Source organism: Hippichthys cyanospilos, chromosome 19 (assembly GCF_059441005.1).
Source record: "Hippichthys cyanospilos isolate Australia breed blue-spotted pipefish chromosome 19, RoL_Hcya_1.0, whole genome shotgun sequence".
NCBI lineage: Eukaryota > Metazoa > Chordata > Actinopteri > Syngnathiformes > Syngnathidae > Hippichthys > Hippichthys cyanospilos.
Genome location: NC_142387.1, coordinates 14,888,016 through 14,907,401, shown reverse-complemented (window position 1 = coordinate 14,907,401; position 19,386 = coordinate 14,888,016). Strand labels below are relative to the sequence as shown.

The 19,386-nt window shown below is 43.4% G+C and overlaps 2 protein-coding genes and 1 long non-coding RNA gene across 3 annotated transcripts; 2 read left to right on the top strand and 1 right to left on the bottom strand.

Annotated features, from left to right (window-relative positions):
• The first annotated feature begins 2,033 nt into the window (after positions 1-2,033).
• map3k15 (mitogen-activated protein kinase kinase kinase 15) lies at positions 2,034-13,294 on the top strand. Its single transcript, XM_088402404.1, has 29 exons — positions 2,034-2,165; positions 2,267-2,290; positions 2,512-2,592; positions 3,813-4,006; positions 4,093-4,261; positions 4,332-4,438; positions 4,497-4,667; positions 4,749-4,861; positions 5,005-5,164; positions 5,237-5,387; positions 5,450-5,557; positions 5,633-5,682; positions 5,755-5,850; positions 5,934-6,021; positions 6,112-6,245; positions 6,886-7,013; positions 7,193-7,323; positions 7,391-7,496; positions 7,895-8,052; positions 8,151-8,334; positions 8,561-8,735; positions 9,529-9,706; positions 9,851-10,036; positions 10,523-10,628; positions 10,749-10,995; positions 11,123-11,235; positions 11,466-11,572; positions 11,744-11,820; positions 11,893-13,294. Exons 1-29 carry the CDS (start codon positions 2,043-2,045, stop codon positions 11,984-11,986), a joined length of 3,759 nt encoding a protein of 1,252 aa, XP_088258530.1. The 5' UTR covers positions 2,034-2,042; the 3' UTR covers positions 11,987-13,294.
• Positions 6,349-7,392, bottom strand: LOC148408063 (uncharacterized). The gene is made up of 4 exons (XR_015863695.1): positions 7,135-7,392; positions 6,929-7,036; positions 6,668-6,796; positions 6,349-6,555 (listed from the first exon to the last, which is right to left on the bottom strand). It is a non-coding gene; the product is annotated as an uncharacterized LOC148408063 (long non-coding RNA).
• Positions 13,295-17,362: 4,068 nt separating the features above from the next.
• ccl20b (chemokine (C-C motif) ligand 20b) lies at positions 17,363-19,306 on the top strand. The gene is made up of 4 exons (XM_088402135.1): positions 17,363-17,511; positions 17,589-17,691; positions 18,745-18,819; positions 18,887-19,306. Exons 1-4 carry the CDS (start codon positions 17,439-17,441, stop codon positions 18,954-18,956), a joined length of 321 nt encoding a protein of 106 aa, XP_088258261.1. The 5' UTR covers positions 17,363-17,438; the 3' UTR covers positions 18,957-19,306.
• Positions 19,307-19,386: the final 80 nt, after the last annotated feature.

The window sequence follows — 19,386 nt, the reverse complement described above, 5'->3', positions numbered from 1 at the left end:
CTGTTAATTTTGGTAAATCACGCTTTTCTCTCTAAATGACCATTGTTCCATTCCACCAAAGCAGTACTTTTCTGTAAAAGTATTGGGACACTCCTAGAGAAGGCTAAAACGGTTTCTCAAAGTGGAGTTTGTGGTCTGACTGCAGGGGTTGTGAAATAATTTGTAAGTAATGATAAAAAAAAAAGTGTAATACAGTAATTTCGAAATTTGTCAAATAGACTCATATATGTATTTTGTCACTAAATATTTGGCAGCAACCTGCTCGGGAAAATTGACCCGATTTGTGATAGGAAGCTTGCTTAATTTCCTAAACTTAGCTTGAAAAGTTAACGAATATACTCGTTATCAAATTGAATACAGTCGGTGAATCTTAAGAGTACTTTTGTTTGGCTTGAATGATTATTTTTTGTTTTGTTTCCGCAAACATTTGCAATGAGGGTCCTTGGAAAACCTGCTTTTTGAAAGGGCAAAAAGTTAAGAGAACCCTTGAGCATAAGCACCGCTTTCGTCAAGATAGTTCCTCGCTGTCAAGATGCCAGACGATGGCGCTGATGCTGAACCTGAGAAGTGCGCACGAGAAGGAAGTGTATGACCTAACAGCGCTAAACTCTGCAGGAGACGATGATCGAAGTTATGTGGACAAGAACACGTGTGTTTGTTTTGCACTAACTGAAATGCGAGTTTTAGTCGTCATATCACCTCCACCTCTCGCGGGGAGGGGGGTCTTGTCGGAACCGCTCAGCGGGGCCCCTTGGTGCGAGATAATGGGCCGCTGATTGGATTTAATGAGGCGGAGATGCGCGGGGACAACCTCAGACGCGCGGTGCGCGACCAGGTGAGGAGCAGGACGCACTCCTGACTGGGGGGAGGAGGCGGAGGCGGAGGCGGCCGGGCCCGGCGACATGGAAGCCGGCCAGAGCGCGCAGGCGGCGGATTGCATGGCGGGCGAGCACGCGGCCGGCATGTGCGTGCCGGAGCGGGACCGCGAGAGGGCCGAGCTGTCCAGCCCGAGCCCGCCGGCCAAGCAACGCTCCCTTCGGGTGGTGTACGTGCTGAACGACGGCTTGAAGGCGGTGATGGCCAGCAGCCCGGAGTCCGGCGCGCTGCAGTGTCTGCAGCGCGCGTGCGACGCCGAGAGCGCCCTGCTCACCACCGTCACCTTCGGGAGGCTCGACTTTGGGGAGACTTCGGTGCTGGACAGCTTCTACGATGCAGGTACGAGGTCGAGCGCAACTTTTTAACCGCGGGTTCACTCTCGCCACATGCTAACGTGCACTGCCGAGTGAAAGTTGTTTTTTTTTGGCATTCGTTTGTGCTCAGAGGTGCCAAAGTCGTCACATGCTCTTAAAAAGCGACATAGAGTGCAGAAAAAAATTGGAGTGTAGGCTCTGCATTCCCCAAAGACAAGTCAAACAAAACCCAAGCTGATTCAAAAAGGGATCAAACTTACAGTTTTTTTTTCATGCAGACCAGTCTGCCTTCCTTTTAGTCTGCATGATTAAAAAAAAAAGCATAAACAAGGTTAAGACTGCAAAAAAGTAACACAGCGAGAAGCAGAGCAGAAAATACCGATACTAACTCACAGACATAGCACACAAATAATACAACAGAAGTCATAAATTATCTTACCATCCAGTTGTTGTACACGGGCCAGTCAAAGATGAAGTACCAGCTTTTTCCATGTTTTTTCTTTTTTTTTTCAGTCCAGGTAAGTGGAGGCTCTGAAATGTATTTAAGCTGAAAAGTATACATTAGTACACATTTTATAGCCAAGCAACAGAAAAGTAGCTAAAAAATGTTTTTTCATCCTTTAGCAGAAATATGACACAAACTGCGTCGTAAAACGGTAGTCTTCCAAATACTTCATTATGTAAGTGTTCAGAAAATAACATCAGGCTTCCCTTTTCTTACTTTTCCGTTTTGAATTTGCGCAATCTTCTTTATGAGACGACCGTACGTGACCCAGCGTTGACAAAAACCGCCGCTGGCCAAAGGCGATTTTGCAAACATGTCTCGCCCGTGCAGACATCGCCGTGGTGGACATGAGCGACGTCTTCCGTCAGCCGTCCTTGTTCTACCACCTGGGCGTGAGGGAGAGCTTCGACATGGCCAACAACGTCATCCTGTACCACGATACCGACCCCGACACGGCCCAGTCGCTCAAGGTGGGCAAAAGAAAATCGCACTTGTGTGATTTCTGTTATTTTGGTTTGACGTGAAGAAGGGAGACGTCTTGAAATTCATTCATGTTTGCATTTGTTTTCAGGATATGGTTGCTCAGAAGAACACAGTAAGTGTTTGCATGTGACGGCACATGCATTCGCGTGCCCGCACCCACACGTAAACACACACCTAACGCCTTGGGCTATATTGAGGATCATATTTGTGCGCATGCTTTCTATGCCCCAAACAACACCCCGGATTCCCGAAATAGAATCCCGCAACGTTTTAGCAGCTGTTCTTCCAAGGAAATGATTTTGATGTTTGAATGGTGTTTGTGTGTTTGTGGAGAAGGCGGTTCGTCTTCCTGGGTTAGCTTTCCCCCGGGTTCAGCTGCCTCCCGAATACAGAGGCACTGGCCTACGCAATCAAGTAAGGTACAGTGGAGCAGCAAAGCATGTTGGGAGATTGTGCTCACTAACAGAAAGGGAACAGGAGGTTACTAAGCCTTGTTGTGCAAAAAAAAAAAACACAAAAAAACTCAAGAACATGCAACTCACTCAAGTCGTGCTACAGTGTGCAGCTTGTCGGTGAATGGACAAGCAACCTAACGAGTGTTTTTCTAACAATCTAAATTTGGGATTGCACGATTATGTCCGAAATAATATTACAATTATTTTGGTCAACATTGAAATCACGATTATTCATCATGTTTGGTCAAAAGTCTATTTTTGCCATTTTTTTTTAAAAAACAAGCAGTAAATAAACAAGGATTCAAGGCTTGATACTTGAAAATAAATAAATGAAAAGAAATAAGTAAATAATGATTAAAAGAATTTCACCCAAAACTTGGCACCAGGGCAACACAGCGACCTTCCCTGTTAAGTGCAAACCAGTGAAAAAAATGAAGCCTACTTAGAACCAAGCACATTATTTACTTTAGCAAATTTGAATCAAGCAGCAGTCAAAATGTCATTTCCGGTCATTTCAAAGCAAATTTATTTTGCCAATTGTATTTTTAAAAATGGATCTCAATTGACAGCTAGCTCGGTATGTATTCAGAATCTGGTGATAAAAACACCATTTCACCCTGGTTATTAAAATATTAGGGTGAGCGAAGCAGAGGCTTTTGTCATGCAAACATGTAGAAAACATTGCCCCCTGGTGGTAGGATGACAAAGTGCTTGATTTGACACATAGGGTAGCAGGCTTTTTAAAAGTTAATATCGCAGAGGATCAGCTTAATTATCGATAATATTGTGATGGCGATCAAAATTCGGGTAATCGTGCAGCCCTATCTAAACTGGATCTTTGTTTACCTGCGGATATCGATTGCTGTACAGGTTGCTAGTATAAAACTCTAAACGCATGGTGCTGTTTTGAACCTTGACCTCTTGTGACGAGCCGTCGTTATTTTTAGGCTCTTAAGAGTTTTTTTTTAACGTTTTGTCTTTGTCAACATGGAAGGCCCAAATTGGGTCAAAATTGACACCTGCGGGTTAAGCATTCCTGCTAGCTCGTCTTTGCTGGTATGATGCTGCAGATACACTCCCATTCCTTCCCTACTTGTGATCTGCCTTTTTAATTCCAGTGGACAATGGGACAGGTCTTCTCCGAAATGTCTCTAAAATTTCGTCCCCGATGGTCCCCAGGCGTCCAGCGGCAACTACTACTTCATCCCCTACATCGTGACCCCCAACCACGAATACACCTGCTGCGAGAGTGACGCCCAGCGGAGGGCCAGCGAGTACATGCAGCCCAGCTGGGACAACCTTCTGGGTCCTCTCTGCGTCCCCCTGATGGACCGCTTCACCAGCCTGCTGAAAGACATCCACGTCACATCCTGGTCAGACAAACTGACAAGCACCGTCACAGCTCGTCTGACGCGTGGTTCTCGTTGCTGATTGTTCTTGATGATCACTATATCTCTAGCGCCTCCTTTAAGGACACCTTGCTAAACGACATACGCAAGGCCAGGGAGAAGTATCAAGGCGAGGAGCTGGCCAAGGAACTCTCCCGCATCAAGCTCCGGATCGACAACACCGAAGTCCTCACGCAGGACATCGTCATGAATTTGCTTTTCTCTTACAGGGACATCCAGGTGTGCTTACGTCGATATCAAGCATACCAATCGATAAGACATGAATCATGTATCGCGTTCGGTTCATCAGGACTACGACGCCATGGTCAAACTGGTGCAGACCTTGGAGATGCTGCCTACTTGCGACCTAGCAACACAGCCCATGATCCAGTTCCACTACGCGTTTGCACTCAACAGGTAACAGGGACAAAGCATTTAAATACTCACAGATAGTTCCAAGTCCGGTTTTTTGCAGGAGGAACAGTCCTGGTGACAGGGAGCAGGCTCTACGCGTGATGCTGCATGTCCTGCAGTCGTGCGAACATCCCGCTCCCGACATGTTCTGCCTGTGCGGGAGAATCTACAAGGACATTTTCCTCGACTCTGACTGCAAAGACACCAAGAACAGGGACAACGCTATCCAGTGGTGAGAATCCGTTCCAGCCTTTACTCCACAGGGAATCCATGCTGGGCATTTGCTGATGGATAGGCCAAACAACTGTTGCAGGTACAGGAAAGGATTTGAACTGCAGCCCACCCTCTACTCGGGCATCAACCTGACTGTTCTTCTCATAGTGGCCGGCCAACAGTTCGAGAACTCCATGGAACTGAGGAAAATCGGTAAGCGGATCCTGATGTTGACATCATACCGAATTCCCACGCAGCATCTGGAGAGTTTAGATAGCTTCTCCACTAATCAAAGACTTTCAAGTCTTATCTCCTAGCTGGTTATCAACAAGCCGCGGTACCATTGTATTTTTCAGGTGTTAGGTTGAACAGTCTGTTGGGACGCAAAGGTTCCCTGGAGAAAATGAACAACTACTGGGACGTGGGCCAGTTCTTCACCGTTAGCATGTTGGCCAGTGACATCCCTAAAGCCACCCAAGCTGCTGAGAAGCTCTTCAAGCTGAAGCCACCTCTCTGGTAGGAGCTGATGTCCTCAAAAGTATAATTGGTAGTCTATCAAAGGTTAACGGTTTGGGTCCCTCTTCGTAGGTACCTACGTTCTGTGGTGCAGAACCTCCAGCTGATCCAGAGATTTAAGAAGCAGTTAGTGGAACATTCCCCCCAGCGAGACAAACTCAATTTCTGGATGGACATCATTGTGGAAGCCACTCAGGGAACCACTAACCGACTGCGTTTTCCTGTACGGACACCAGAACGCGTTCTTCTGGATTCAATACCCTCACCGACATTTTCCTGTTTCAGGTCCTGATTTTGGAGCCCACTAAAGTATACCAGCCCTCATACGTGTCCATCAACAATGAGGCCGAAGAGAAGAATGTCTCCATCTGGCATGTGTCCCCCGCTGAAACGGTTGGTGGTGTCTTTCCACAACTGAAACCGTCCTCGTCCCCCTTGGTGACCATCCGTTGCGTTCATGTGTTGCAGAAAGGCATACACGAGTGGAATTTCACCGCCATGTCCATCAAAGGCATCAGGTACGTTTTAGGGCACACTTCAAAGAAGTTATCCCATGAAGACCATTTTCTTATGAATCTTTTTGCCTCCAGCATCAGCAAGTTTGATGAGCGTTGTTGCTTCCTCTACGTCCACGACAACTCCGACGACTTCCAGATTTACTTCTCCACCGAGGAGCAGTGTGCCCGGTAAGGAAATGCGAGGCGCAAAATGGAGGCCATTTTGTGGTTCAAGTGAGATTGCGTCAATGTGGGAACGTATATCCACTCAGGTTCTGCTCCATGGTCAAGGAGATGATATCAGACGGGACAGGCAACGCTGTGGAGTTGGAGGGCGAAGGAGACGGAGACACCCTGGAGGTGAGTGCTACTGCAACGATTTCCATGGACTTGAGGTGTAATTGCAAGTACTGAGTGTACTTGAGTGTGACAACGTTTCCAATGCCGCAGTACGAGTATGACACGGACGAGACGGGCGACCGGGTGGTGCTGGGGCGAGGAACTTACGGGGTGGTGTACGCCGGGAGAGACGTCAGCAACCAGGTCCGAATTGCCATCAAAGAGATTCCGGAGAGAGACAGCAGGTGGGTAACATGTTGTCTTCCACAAAGACAATACTACAGACTCAAGTTGACTTTTTAAGTGAAAACCGCTAAACTGCAACTTAGTCCTCACCACCGTGGTAACTTTGAGTCAACTGTTTCTAAATGAATCTTATCTTTGTATAAGCTATCTGAATTACTGCCGTTAGCTTGGATGGCTCGAAATTTTAGGGTCACTCGGCAAACTGCCTGTGTTTCTTCTGCTATGATTTTTCATTTGTCACATGTCTGAATTAGCGTTGCTAGTATTCACGATTAGTGGTGGACAGCTTGTGTCTTCATCACGATTTTTCTGTAACGGGATTCGCACAGATGTGGTCAATTTTAAATTTGGCGTTGGCTAGCAGAGTTAGCTAGCCATAAGATTTGGCTAAAGACAATCAAAGAAAACTTTAAATACATACCAAAATTCTTTCCCCAAAACCGATGAGCGATTTCGGTCCTGGTCTTTCCCTTTAGAAGCGGCAACACAGTCTTGGATCTTCTCTGTACGACAATTTACCGTATCCTCTCGATTTTGTCTTCCTCTGGTTCTGTTGGATTCATTAAGCCATTTAAACAAGAATTTTGCACATGATCAATAAGATGACTTAAAAACTTGATTTCTGCTTTGGCCCATCAGGTACTCTCAACCTCTTCACGAAGAGATCGCCCTGCACAAGTACCTCAAGCACAGGAACATCGTCCAGTATTTGGGCTCCGTTTCAGAGAACGGATACATCAAGATCTTCATGGAACAAGTCCCTGGAGGTGTGTGTTGTGGCTGGAGTAGCCTGTGGTCCATTTGTATTGATTGTGCAGGTGGTCCTAAGATCAGTTACTCGACAGACTTGTTGTATTCTGATGGAATTGCGGCGGTACCTTGACTTACATGATATTCAAGTTGGTTTTCGGTGGCCATAAAAGTCATCCTCTCATGCCTCCTCCAGGGAGTTTGTCGGCATTGCTTCGCTCCAAATGGGGTCCCCTGAAGGAGGCTACCATCATCTTCTACACTCGGCAGATCCTGGAGGGCTTGCGCTACCTGCATGAGAACCAGATCGTTCACAGGGACATCAAGGTCAGACGAAAAGAAGTCCTTGCTTGTTATTTTTACTAACTACCTTTTACTTCTCCTTTTTTGTTAGGGTGACAATGTGCTGGTCAACACCTACAGTGGAGTTCTGAAGATTTCAGATTTTGGAACCTCCAAGCGTCTAGCAGGAGTCAACCCCTGCACCGAGACCTTCACGGGTAACTTCAACTTCACTTTAGGGATCTGAAAGACCTCGAGAATGATTTGTTTCTAACTCAGCAACTCAGAACTTTTTGTGGGCTATCTATGGAAACGCATGTTGGAGTATGCGCGCATATGGACACAGTGATGTTCATGGACCATCTGGCCTTCTCCATCGGTCAAAGACGTGTGCAATTAGATTAGCTAATCAAGCACGGGCAGAACCGTGTTTGTCTTTCATTAGCAGGTGTATCTGTGTCTCTCTGTCCTTATCTCCTCCTCCTTTTCACTTTTATTGTCCCCCTGTCGCCTCTCAAGCGTTAACTACGTAGGGCAAATTCCACATCTGCCAAAGACTTTCCTTTATCATTAAAACTTCTGCTCCGGGTTAACCAAGCAATATTTTTATGTGCAGGCACTCTGCAATACATGGCTCCAGAGATCATTGACAAGGGTCCCCGGGGGTACGGAGCACCGGCTGACATCTGGTCCCTGGGATGTACCATCATTGAAATGGCCACCGGGAAACCTCCGTTCCATGAGCTGGGCGAGCCGCAGGCTGCCATGTTTAAGGTCGGCGACCGCTTTAACTTCCATTTGGGAAATGAAGAGACCGTATATGTTTTCAAATATGGTCTTACGCCATCTTAAATTCTTTCAAAAAAACCCAGGTGGGCATGTTTAAGATCCACCCGGAAATCCCAGAGTCTTTGTCCTTGGAGGCCAAGTCGTTCATCCTGCGTTGCTTCGAACCCGACCCCCACAAGCGAGCCTTGGCCTCCGACCTCCTGAGGGACACGTTTGTACGGCACAACGCCAAGGGCAAGAAGAGCAAGATCGCATTCAAGCCGTCAGGTGCAGCCGCATTTCCACTGGCGTACATAAAAAATCAAAACTTCAATGCATCCAATATTTGTAGAGTTCAGTTGTATTTAACTTTGAAATACATTTTTTTCTGAAAGGTTTTTCTAATTTTCCTCTGATGAAGTCATGTATAGCTTAGTAAGAGGGTGTAGACACAGTAAATAAGCATCTATCAAGCTTTGAAAAGGATAAATGAGAAATTTTTCACCTTTGTCAGACTACATCCACGTTTCGCTGCCGGTGCAGTTGCAGTGCGAGGCCACAGGGAGCAGCAGCAGCGAACATGGCTCCATGAGTCCCGACTGCGACTCCAAACATGACGTGTTCTTCCAGAAGAAGAAAAGTTCCGGCTCGGAGAACCTCCTCAAGCCGCCCAACTCCAACTACCTGAGGTGCTGTATGGCATTACTGTTAATAAAAGAAGCAAGCAGGCTGAACCACCGTCCGAGTATTATATTACAAAAATGGAGAGGTTATGTCTCTAGCTGACTCAATTAAGAGTGGCAAGTTGCATCGGAGAAGGATAATAAACCCCAAAATTAAGAATGCGTCCTATACATAGGCGCGTCTTATATTTGGGTAATTATGTTTTTTTTTTTTTTTTTTTTTTGCATTTCCATCACCAATCTGTCACAAGAGGGCGCCAAAGTTTTTGCTTTACTTCTTTTTTTTCCCTGTGATCCAGCATTTCAAAATGTTTGAATAACTTGAAATGTATATAAAATGTGGAAGCAGTACAAACCAACTTAGATGTTCTTTTGTCTCAGTCGTTCACTCTTTAAACGTTTCTATGAGATTTTTGGAATGGAAAATATGTGCCTTGGCTGAGTAGAGAGCGAATAAAGCCAATGTGACCTCCGCCAAGGCACGGCGAGTGACAACACAACCTCCCTCGCTTGGTGGTAATAACATGCCCGTAATGTCAAAAGATGTGAATGGGCATATGTGTTTGCATGGCAGGTGGCCCTATTGTGGTCCCAGCATGCACCACTTCCTTTTACAGCACTGATATAATGAAAGTTGATAGCTTTACAAGCTACTGCTAATGGCTGGGTACACGCGCAAACACACACATACCCTTTGTACGTGTGTGTGTGTGTGTGTGTTGACTGCTGGGCACACACAGTAGCCAGGAGAGGCTTCTATCCGCAAACGTCGTAAAAAAATAAAGTGTGTATATGCCAGTGTTCCAGACGAGGGGTCGGTGTCAGAGGACCGCAGCGGCGCCCCCCCCTCGCCGGAGGACAGAGACAGTGGCCTCTTCCTGCTCAAGAAGGACAGCGAGAGGAGGGCTATTTTGTTCAAAGTCCTGAACGAGGACCAGGAGAAGGTCATCTCCAACCTTAGGGAGAACTACATCCAGGTGTGCAAACATCATCATGAATGATAATAAGCTACGTGAGCGCCCTCTAGTGTAGAGATGAAAGAGTTTTCCAATCCCTGAAAAGGCTGAAAATGTTCTTCGCTTGTCTCACCTGTTCTTTTGCCATTTTACTCACTTCTTCAGGGCAGCGAGGAGCTGCAGCTGTCAGTGGAGCACATCAAGCAGATTATCTGCATCCTCCGAGAGTTCATCCATTCCCCGGAGAGGCGCGTCATGGCGGCCACCATCTCCAAGCTCAAGCTGGACCTGGACTTTGATTCCACCTCCATCAACCAGATCCAGCTGGTGCTCTTTGGCTTCCAGGATTCTGTGAGTCCTGGTATTTGGAGTTTTGATTGCAAAATCAAACAAGATCTGGTGGGAAGTTGCCTAGCACACTCGGAGGGTTATATTTGCCTCTAATAAACTAGGTGAGAATTTTTTTTTTAGAGTATCAGTGGTTGGTATCAGGGTTTCTGCTTTGGTGTTGTTTTTTGCACCCCATTAAAAAAAAATAGTGCTCACATCCAACCCGATATACTGGCTCAAAGTCAATGGAAGGAACAGTACCTTTTCTTTTCAAATTAAGAGCAAATAAATTGGAACATGAACCTAGCTATCATATATATATACGCACACACACAATGTCTTCAGGGGGTGATTGGCCGGAAAAAAAAAAAATATATTTTTTTTTTCGAGTATCAGTGGCTGGTATACAAAATGGGGAACATCAATGAAAAAGAGGCCGTAAAGATCCCAATGACGCCTATTTTTGAGTGAATTTTGAAACATCTCGGAATTGTTTGCGTGTGTCAGGTGAACAAGGTGCTGAGGAATCATCACATCAAACCTCACTGGATGTTCGCTATGGATAACATCATCCGCAGGGCTGTGCAGGCTGCCATCACCATCCTCATTCCAGGTGGGATTAGCTTCTACTGACATCTGCTGGACATGTGAAGAACTTCAGTCCAGATGGAAACAATTTTCACATTTAATTGCCCGGAAATGATTTCATTGCTCACCTCCGTCTTCCTACCAGAGTTGCAGACGCACTTCGGCCCGGCGTCAGAGTGCGAAGGCGCCGAGAAGGAGGACGAGGTGGACGAGGAGGAGGCCGACTTCAGTCCCGTCTTAGCGTCTGGCGCCGCCGAACCCGGGACCCCCGCTGACGCCCCGCTGCACTCAGGCGGCGCTGCGCTACACCTGGCCCATGCTCACGAGCAGCAGCGGTCACATCACCACCAGATGGGGGCGCAGTTGGGTCGCCTCAAGCAGGAGACCAGCAGGTACAAAACGCAGACGTGAAAGGCTTGTGATAAATATAGTGTTGCTTGGTGAAACAATTAGCTTAATTTTTGGAATCTACATCGTGACCTAAAACGATTGACTTCGGGCTTTGTCGCTCTCCCGCAGGCTCCTGGAGGAACTGCTGCACAAGGAACGAGAGTACCAGCAGGTCCTCAAGGCCACCCTGCAGCAGCGCACGCAAGACCTGGACCTAGTTCGAGTCCGTCATAGACCACCAGGTGAAAGCCACATTAAAAAAGAAAAAAGAAAGGATGTTATAAACGACCAATCATTTTTTGCGAAATAATTCTGACAGAATGGAAGTAATTATGGAAACTTTGGAATAAGGCTGGGTATCGATGGTCGAGTATCGATACACGTTTTGTTCGGTACTCGACCATTCCTTATACATGATCATTTCACTCTTATTTAAAGGTCCTCTTAATACACAGTTGTGTGTTTTCTGCAGACATTTCACCTCCCTCCATCTTCCACATTCCGGCGGATTACGAGCCAGACAAGCAGCTCACCGATTGGCTAAAGGAGCAGGGGGCGGACCCAGATACTATTGATAAGGTGACGACAGTGATAATATACATGAGTAATTAGCACGCCACCATGAGATGGGAAAAGAGTGAAAATCTACTCCGGTGTTACCCACGATTTCAAAATAGCAACAAAGCCCTACATGAAACCGCTCAGATTACCTCAACAAAGTTCACTTGTAAACTGTCTGTCTGTCTGTAGTTTGTGCTCGAAGAATACACACTGACCGACGTCCTGAACGACGTCACCAAAGACGATTTACGCTGTCTCCGCCTCAGGTATCAACAAGTTTTGCACGCCAACAAAAGCTCCTTCCCTAAGCTCCGCCTTCTTCCTCCCTGCGTCCTCAGGGGCGGCGTCCTGTGCCGAATCTGGCGGGCCATCCAGAGGGACCGGGAGCGAGCCAAGTTGAGGGGGGACGAGCGTTCCGAGGACGAAGCGTGATGCCAAAGTGAAAGTACCAAACTGCCCTTTTTGTTTTGTTTGTTTTTTTTTTCTGCTCCACTTGACCAAAGCGCTTCAGCGTAGCCACTTCTGTACTTGTGTTGTTGCCACCCTAGTGCTGTGTTATGCAATAATTGATGTATTCAAAGAAAATCCGCTTTGCTCCACTAACATATGCACTACTATATATCTATGTTGAGGAAAAAAAAATCATGTCGCATGCCACCACCATAATAATAATAATAATAATTTAAAAAACGTAACACAAACAAAACAATTCAAACAACAACTTCAAATGTATGATTCTTTATTAATACTGTCCAAAGTACCAAATCATTATTAATTGTATTAGAGTTGCACGATTATGGCCAAAATAATCATCATGACTATTTCGGTCAATGTTGAAATCACGATTATTCATCATGTATGGTCAAACATGTCTATTTATTGTTCTTTTTTTTTTAACAAGCAGTATACAAAAAAAGGCTTCAAATAATAATAATAAACTAAAATATAGGAAAAAATAAAACAAATGGCACACCAGGGCAACACAACTGAGTGGAAAAAAAAGCTTGCTTAGAAACAAGCACATAATTGACTTTTAAGCTCATTTTAATCAATTAGCAGTAAAAATGTTATTTTTGGTCATTTCAAACCAAATGTATTCCAATTTTTTGTCAATCGGAATTTTTAAAATGGCTCTCAGCTAGCACTATATATTGAGAATCAGGTGAGAAACTCTATTTCACGCTGGTAAATAATATATTTGGGTGAGAAAAGCTGAGATTTTTGTCATCCAAACATGTGGGAAACATTGCCCCCTTTTGGCAGGATGACAAAGTGCTTGATTTTACTTGTAATCAAAAAAGTGCTTAGTATCGCTGAGGATGAACTTAATTAATTGTTGCAGCCAATATCGTGATTGCGATTAAAATTGGATTAATTGTGCAGCCCTACTATCAATCATAAAACATTTCAAGTTTTTAATTCATGGAAAAATTCAGCTCATTTTTATACATTTTTAAACGTTTTACACAAAGAAAATGAAAACCTCGTGGGCCGCCTTAAACCCATTTGTGGGCCAGAATTGGCCCGCGGGCCGTATTTTTGCCAAAACGGTTGTCTTTATAAAATGTTATCAACCCTAGACCAAACTTGCTGCAAGTGTCTTTACTTATGAATGGTGTAACCTTTGAACTTATTGACTTACATAATTGTTTTTCCCCGCATTTGCTTTTGAACTATATGTGCCTATATTGTTTCCTGTTTGCTTTGCATTAAACCAGCAAAAGATGTGTGGCTTCCCTTTTTGGACTATGTGTGTATTTTTGTCCGCGATCACGAAACTGTAGGAAAACAGAAGTAAAAATATATCAACAAGAAAAAAAAAGGTCCACTGAAATGTACTTAGGATATTTACAATAGGAGTGAATAAATAACCAGGGGAATCCACCAATAAGAAAATCCGTAAATGCCGAAGCTTTTTTTGATAGGGGTGTAACGTTTACCATGAAATAAAGGTAATAAAAGTCGGGGGAAAAAACGAAACTGAAGTACCTGAAAAATCTACGACTGCAATAACTAATTGTGACGCACTGACTTCAAGTAAAATATTTGCAGGTGGTACAGTACCTATCTCCGCTGGACTTTGTTGTCCCTAATCCCGACGTCGTGCATGAAATTGCTCAAGATGGTGCATTTCCCAACACGTGCCAGTTATCAGCGCTTTTGAAGTCTGAGAGGGTGATTTAGATAAACGTCGTTTACGATATACCTCTGAGACGTCACGGAATGTTAACTTTTCCTGCGATAAAACAAGCGGGAGATGAAAGTGGGTAAATTTCCCTGACGTGCATGGAGTTAATGTACACGGCTTGCTCAAACTTGGGTACACATCTGCTGATAATGATGTTAATTGTATTAATCTGAGGGGTTAAGTGTTATTGTTACAGTCCAAGCTGGCGCTTATGCACTTTGTGGGGTCCGCCATGCAGCAACAAACAAGCACACACACTAAAACTCATATGGACTAAACCAGGGGTTCTCAAACTTTTGGGGGTCGGGGACCCCTTTTAGAAAGCACATTTTACAAGGATTGCAAATGTTTGCAGAAACAACAAACAAAACAAAGCCAAAAATAAGGGGCCTTTTTTCAGCAACATATTCATTTTTTTTACATTTCAGCTATACTTAAGTTTAGAAACTAAAAATTGCAAATGAAATGACCACAAATATATTTATTTTTTGATTAATAATCCAACGTTCTGTCCTTCCTAGACGTTGCAATGGCTTTTATTTAGGTAGACAGCGCGCTACCTATGCATTTTCAACAGCGGCCAGAGGCGGCGCCAAAAAACAGATGAATCCAAACAAGGCACAAATCTATATCTGTTAAATGATAATCTAAATCAGTTCCAAACACCCAAATTATTTCATGGACCCCCTGCAGTCAGGCCACAGACTCCCGGGGATCCGCGGACCCCACTTTGAGAACCGCTGGCCTAACGAGCCAGCCTAACGGCCTAACGATTATCCTTGGGGGTATTGGAGATTTTATAAGCATCAATAATTTATTGAATACATTTTATTGCAGTAAAAGGCACACTGCAGCTTTCAACTAATTGCTCATTTGCAAAATGTTGTATGCCAAGGGTGTCAAAATCGTTTTGAGGGAAATATCAATAGAAACATGGTATACTGTAGATTTATTATTTTTCATTACTGTCCAAAATAGTACAACCACAACATCACTTCTAGTCACAAAACATTCATATTCCCATTCGTTTGTCTTTCATTTAAAAATGTTGGCTCATTTTTATACTCTACAACATCATCTCGCGAAACGGATTAAACCCGTTTGCGGGCCAGAACCAAATATGAAAAATGAACCAAGACTGTGGTCTTGCATTGGAGTTCACTTACGAGTCACAGTCTTGTCATCATGTTTGGAAACAGGAACTGTGTGGCAAGCCCGCTCACCCCCTCGCCGTCATCACGTCACTCCCAATGGAATCATTCCTGTGCAATCAAGATACAGCATTGAGAAAGACACTACTCTAGTATACGGTCAAAACATTCCGTAGTCTACTCTTGCCTGATTGTACTGTATTTATTGTCTTGAGGTCGAGGTCACAAACAGGAACTGATTATAGTCTAATTCATTCATTGCCTAGTAAAGTACGTAGATAAGGGGTTTTGACGTCTCGAACCAGCCACGGAAGTGAAAGAATGAATCAATCACTGCAAAAACATTCGTCATGCTGTGTATGTATATAGTTATATTTATTTATAACTATCTTTTTACAGTACCGGTAATTAATATAATCCATTTTGATCAGTGACTGGTATGGGGGTTTTTGACTTCTTTTTCTTTTTTTTTTTTAATTTACATCTTAAAAAACATGTAATACTTGTGTCCGACTGCATATACTTGTTGGATGCATTGATGGCAGCAAGAGTATTATTTTCTTTTCAAATTAAGAGCAATTGAATTGGAAAATGAATCAATATATGCATATGTGTACATATACAGATATATATATATATATATATATATATATATATATATATACACACACACACACACACACACACACACACACACACACACACACGCATGAGAGCAAGAGTATTTTTTTCTTTTCAAATTACGAACAAATTAATTGGAAAATGGATGAATACATACATTTGTATACATGCCGTGTGTACGCACGTATGTACAATGACTTGAGTATTTTCTTGAAAACAAAAAAGTTGAGACACCCTGAAACTGAATCGAACAGCGAGAAACTCCAGTTGATGACGCTGAAGATGGAATTCAGAATCACAGTGATGCAATCTGCTCCTTTTAGTGCTTGACTCATGGACAAGGAAATGCTGGCGTAGGCACGTCGTTGTCAACAATGCACACGGTGGCCTGACCTGTTAACAGCTCACTTTCCATAACCCCGCCTTCTTTCTTTTGTTCTAAAAATAGCTTTCAATTGAAGTGTAACTTATCAAAGACCGGTGATGACATCCGATCATAATTGCGATCTCGCCACGCAAAGCCATTGCACGCCCTTGTAATACGTCTGCCGAGTGAGCAGACTTTTACTCGTAGAAAATAAAAAGCTGGCTCAGAAACAATTCAAAAAAATTGTTCTTCTATGAAACTATTTGGAGTGGCAATCGAAATTCCGCAACGATGAAATGCGGACTAGTTAATACATCACTTTACAACAAAGACACTGCAAATATGTGCTTTAGGTGGGAACCTGGTTGTGGGCTGCTTGAAAGTCTCAACATTTTTTTATGCTTTGCCCTCTAACGACTCATTTATGATGTCATTGAAGTGAAGCCATTGGGTCTCAAACGGGGGTACCTGAAGACCCTGCAGGGGGTACAAGACATTTTAGGAGGGTTTTTCATTCAATGTCATGGAAGAAACAGCACACTGGAGTCTTCTTTTCAAATTAAGAGCGAATCGATTGAACATCAAACATCTTATCGCGAAATTGTAAAAAACACATGATTTCAAATGTTCCGTGAAATACGCCTAGATACGCCTGTCAGTAGTGACAATGCGCACTTGCATCATACTAGATGTTGCTTTATGTTCCTATTAATTTGCTCTTAATTTGAAATGACATACTGTCCCGGTAACGGCATTGTGAATTAAAAACATTAAATTAGATTTTGATGATGGAAAAATTGTGCTGTTCATATGAAAGGAATGAAATTAGGTTTACTGATGCCGCGGAAATTAATTTGCTTCATATTCCAATCAATTTGTTCTTAATTTGAAAAGAAAAATGTACTTTTCCAGTTGTGGGCTTTAAAAAAAGCATTAACCTCGATTTTGACGTTGAAAAACGTTGTGTTCGTGCCTTGAAAGTAATGAAATTAGCTTTGCTGATACATGCTGAAACACTGTTAAAATCTCATGTACCCCTTGAAGGGCTTCATGTTCCAATGAATTTGCTCTTAATTTGAAAAGAAAACTGCACTGCTCTTGTCATGGCATTAAAATGCATTCTGATGCCGAAAAATGTCCTGTTCTTGCCTTAAAAAGAATGAACTTACATTTGCTGATACCCGCAAAACCTCTGTTAAAATCCCATGTACCCCCTGAAGTGTTATGGATATCATTGAGGTATATTTGTGACTTGACATGTGACATCATGAAAAGTCCTGAAATTGTTGGTTGAACTCTGAATGTTATTTATTTTTTTTTTTTTATCTCAGCTCAGGTGCATTCAAAGTGTAACCTGACACCCCCGTTACTGTAGATGATCATTTCTCCCGGCCGGCTGCACATACCATTGCACAAGCAGCGTCACGCCACTCCCACAGTGGGAAAGCCCGGCAAAGCGAGATCCTCTTTAAAAATGCGGGGCAGGAGCTTTCCCTGACACATCTCCACCCAACGCCCTCAAGGCAACAAAAGCGCGACACCTGCCAGATAAGAAGAATGGAAAGCCGCGCCGTTTATCTCCTCGCTGCGCTGGTCATCCTCGCCACCTTCGCGGCCAGGGCGCATTCAGGTGAGCTTCAACGCAAAAGCTAGACTTGAAACAAATTATAGAGCAAATTTAATCAACACAATTTGTTGGTTTTGCAGCAAGCTGTTGTTTGAAGTACATCGACCGGCATTGGTCATGCCAGCGGGTGTTGGGGTACACCTACCAGTCCATGGGCAAGTCCTGTGACATCACTGCTATCATGTGAGTTTATCCCATAGCGGTTACTCTTCAACGTGCTTTAATTAAAACCATGCCGCTTATAATCCAGTGAGGAGTATGCAGTTATTTTTAACTTGCCACCAGGGGGCAGTCTTCCAGGGAGACAGAAGATGCTATCAAAGTTTTGATTTTGAGTTTGCGGTATTCTCAACCAGTAACTGTTGTGTTGGTGCGGTATTCTAACAATCCAAGTGTGTCGGCGTTTTGTTAGAAATAGGTTAGTGCTGCTCTTACTGTTGAATGTGCAAGTATGCCAATCTGTGTTGGTGTGTTGTTGCTGTAGTTTGAAAAAAAAAATCTTTTAATACTTACATTTGTTGGGAATCTCTGCACCGCGGAATCTTGGGAATCCAGTGCAAACTACAAGCACAAAATTTAACACGTGAATGGAAGGAGGGAGGTTGAATTTTGTTTATGTAATCCAAAACTATTAATCAATTATCCAATTTGGCTTTAACTGAACATATAAAACAATACAACTCAATTCATGTTATTTATTGGATGGAATCCTACAATTTGGGATGAAGAGTAGTATCATTGTGATATTTTTGTTTTTCTTTCCACAAGAATACAACATTCATCAACTTTTATACAAGTTAGTAGGTTCTGAAAGAGATGTTAATTGGTTACTTTTTAAAAATGTATTTACTTAGAGACAACTTAGAAACAAAAATCAGAGCAGATGACAATTTTGATTTTAAAAGTGCTGCTACCCCCTGCTGATCAGAATCAGAATTACACTGTGGACAATTCCTCTGCTGAAGATTCCTAATTTGAAAAAATGAATAAATAAATGCAAAGTCACACGGAGTCAATGAAAATTTCAGGTTGTCTTTGTTAAATAAAAATGCAAGGGCCTTTAATACTCATAAGAACTAGAGGCCTAGATTGGATAACTTGTTAAACGTTAGCATTGTATTATTATTATTTTTTTTTTTTTTTTTTGCGGGTCACTTGATTTTTTTGAGTGTGTGTGTGTGTTATAATCAACAAGCCTGCGCGCTCATTCTCACGCTGGCTCTTCTGATTTTTCAGCCTTCACCTGCCCGGAGGGTATTTGTGCGCTGACCCTGCTTCGAGAGGGACACAAAGAGTGATGCGGTGTATTGAGTGAGTTTGCAGAACAATTTTGTGCTTTTGTGTCATTTACGGCTCTAATGCATATGTTTTTTTGTAGTGAACGCAGGAGGAAGAGCGCAGGGGCCCCCCGGATATCCGCCAACACCACAACAGCACCGGCAGCATAAACTCCGACAGCGATTGGATTGGCTCTGCCTTCAATTGTGTTTCACTTTGAATTAGATTTTGAGTTCTGTTTTATAAACAGCCGAGATTGAGAATATGCAAACTTTGGGAAGTTCTCACGGTTTTGTGTTTGACGTGTTATCGAATGTCTTTCATGTTGTGCAGGTTTGGTTGCTTGTTTATTTATTATAAAGGTTTACTTTCTATGACCACGCTTGTTTTCTTTGTTTAACTTTTCAGTCATCGCAATGACATGACAGAATGTTGCCGCTCTAATGCAGGGGTTCGCAAACTGGGGTCGGCGGACTGTGAAATAATAATAAAAGAAAGATATGTTTATATTTCATCTTATTTAATATTTTTCACTAGCCCGGCCTTATTATCACTCAACTTGGGCTGACTTGGAAAGAGTAATAACATCATCAAATATAT

What these genes read in the sequence shown, in the direction of transcription:
- ccl20b (XM_088402135.1), top strand. Translation starts at nt 17,439, where the DNA reads ATGGAAAGCCGCGCCGTTTATCTCCTCGCTGCGCTGGTCATCCTCGCC. An exon ending in CGCGGCCAGGGCGCATTCAG is followed by an intron (nt 17,512 to 17,588) that starts GTGAGCTTCAAC and finishes TTGGTTTTGCAG; the next exon opens with CAAGCTGTTGTTTGAAGTAC. An exon ending in TGTGACATCACTGCTATCAT is followed by an intron (nt 17,692 to 18,744) that starts GTGAGTTTATCC and finishes CTGATTTTTCAG; the next exon opens with CCTTCACCTGCCCGGAGGGT.
- map3k15 (XM_088402404.1), top strand. Translation starts at nt 2,043, where the DNA reads ATGAGCGACGTCTTCCGTCAGCCGTCCTTGTTCTACCACCTGGGCGTG. An exon ending in AAGCTGAAGCCACCTCTCTG is followed by an intron (nt 5,165 to 5,236) that starts GTAGGAGCTGAT and finishes CCCTCTTCGTAG; the next exon opens with GTACCTACGTTCTGTGGTGC. An exon ending in CATCACCATCCTCATTCCAG is followed by an intron (nt 10,629 to 10,748) that starts GTGGGATTAGCT and finishes TCTTCCTACCAG; the next exon opens with AGTTGCAGACGCACTTCGGC.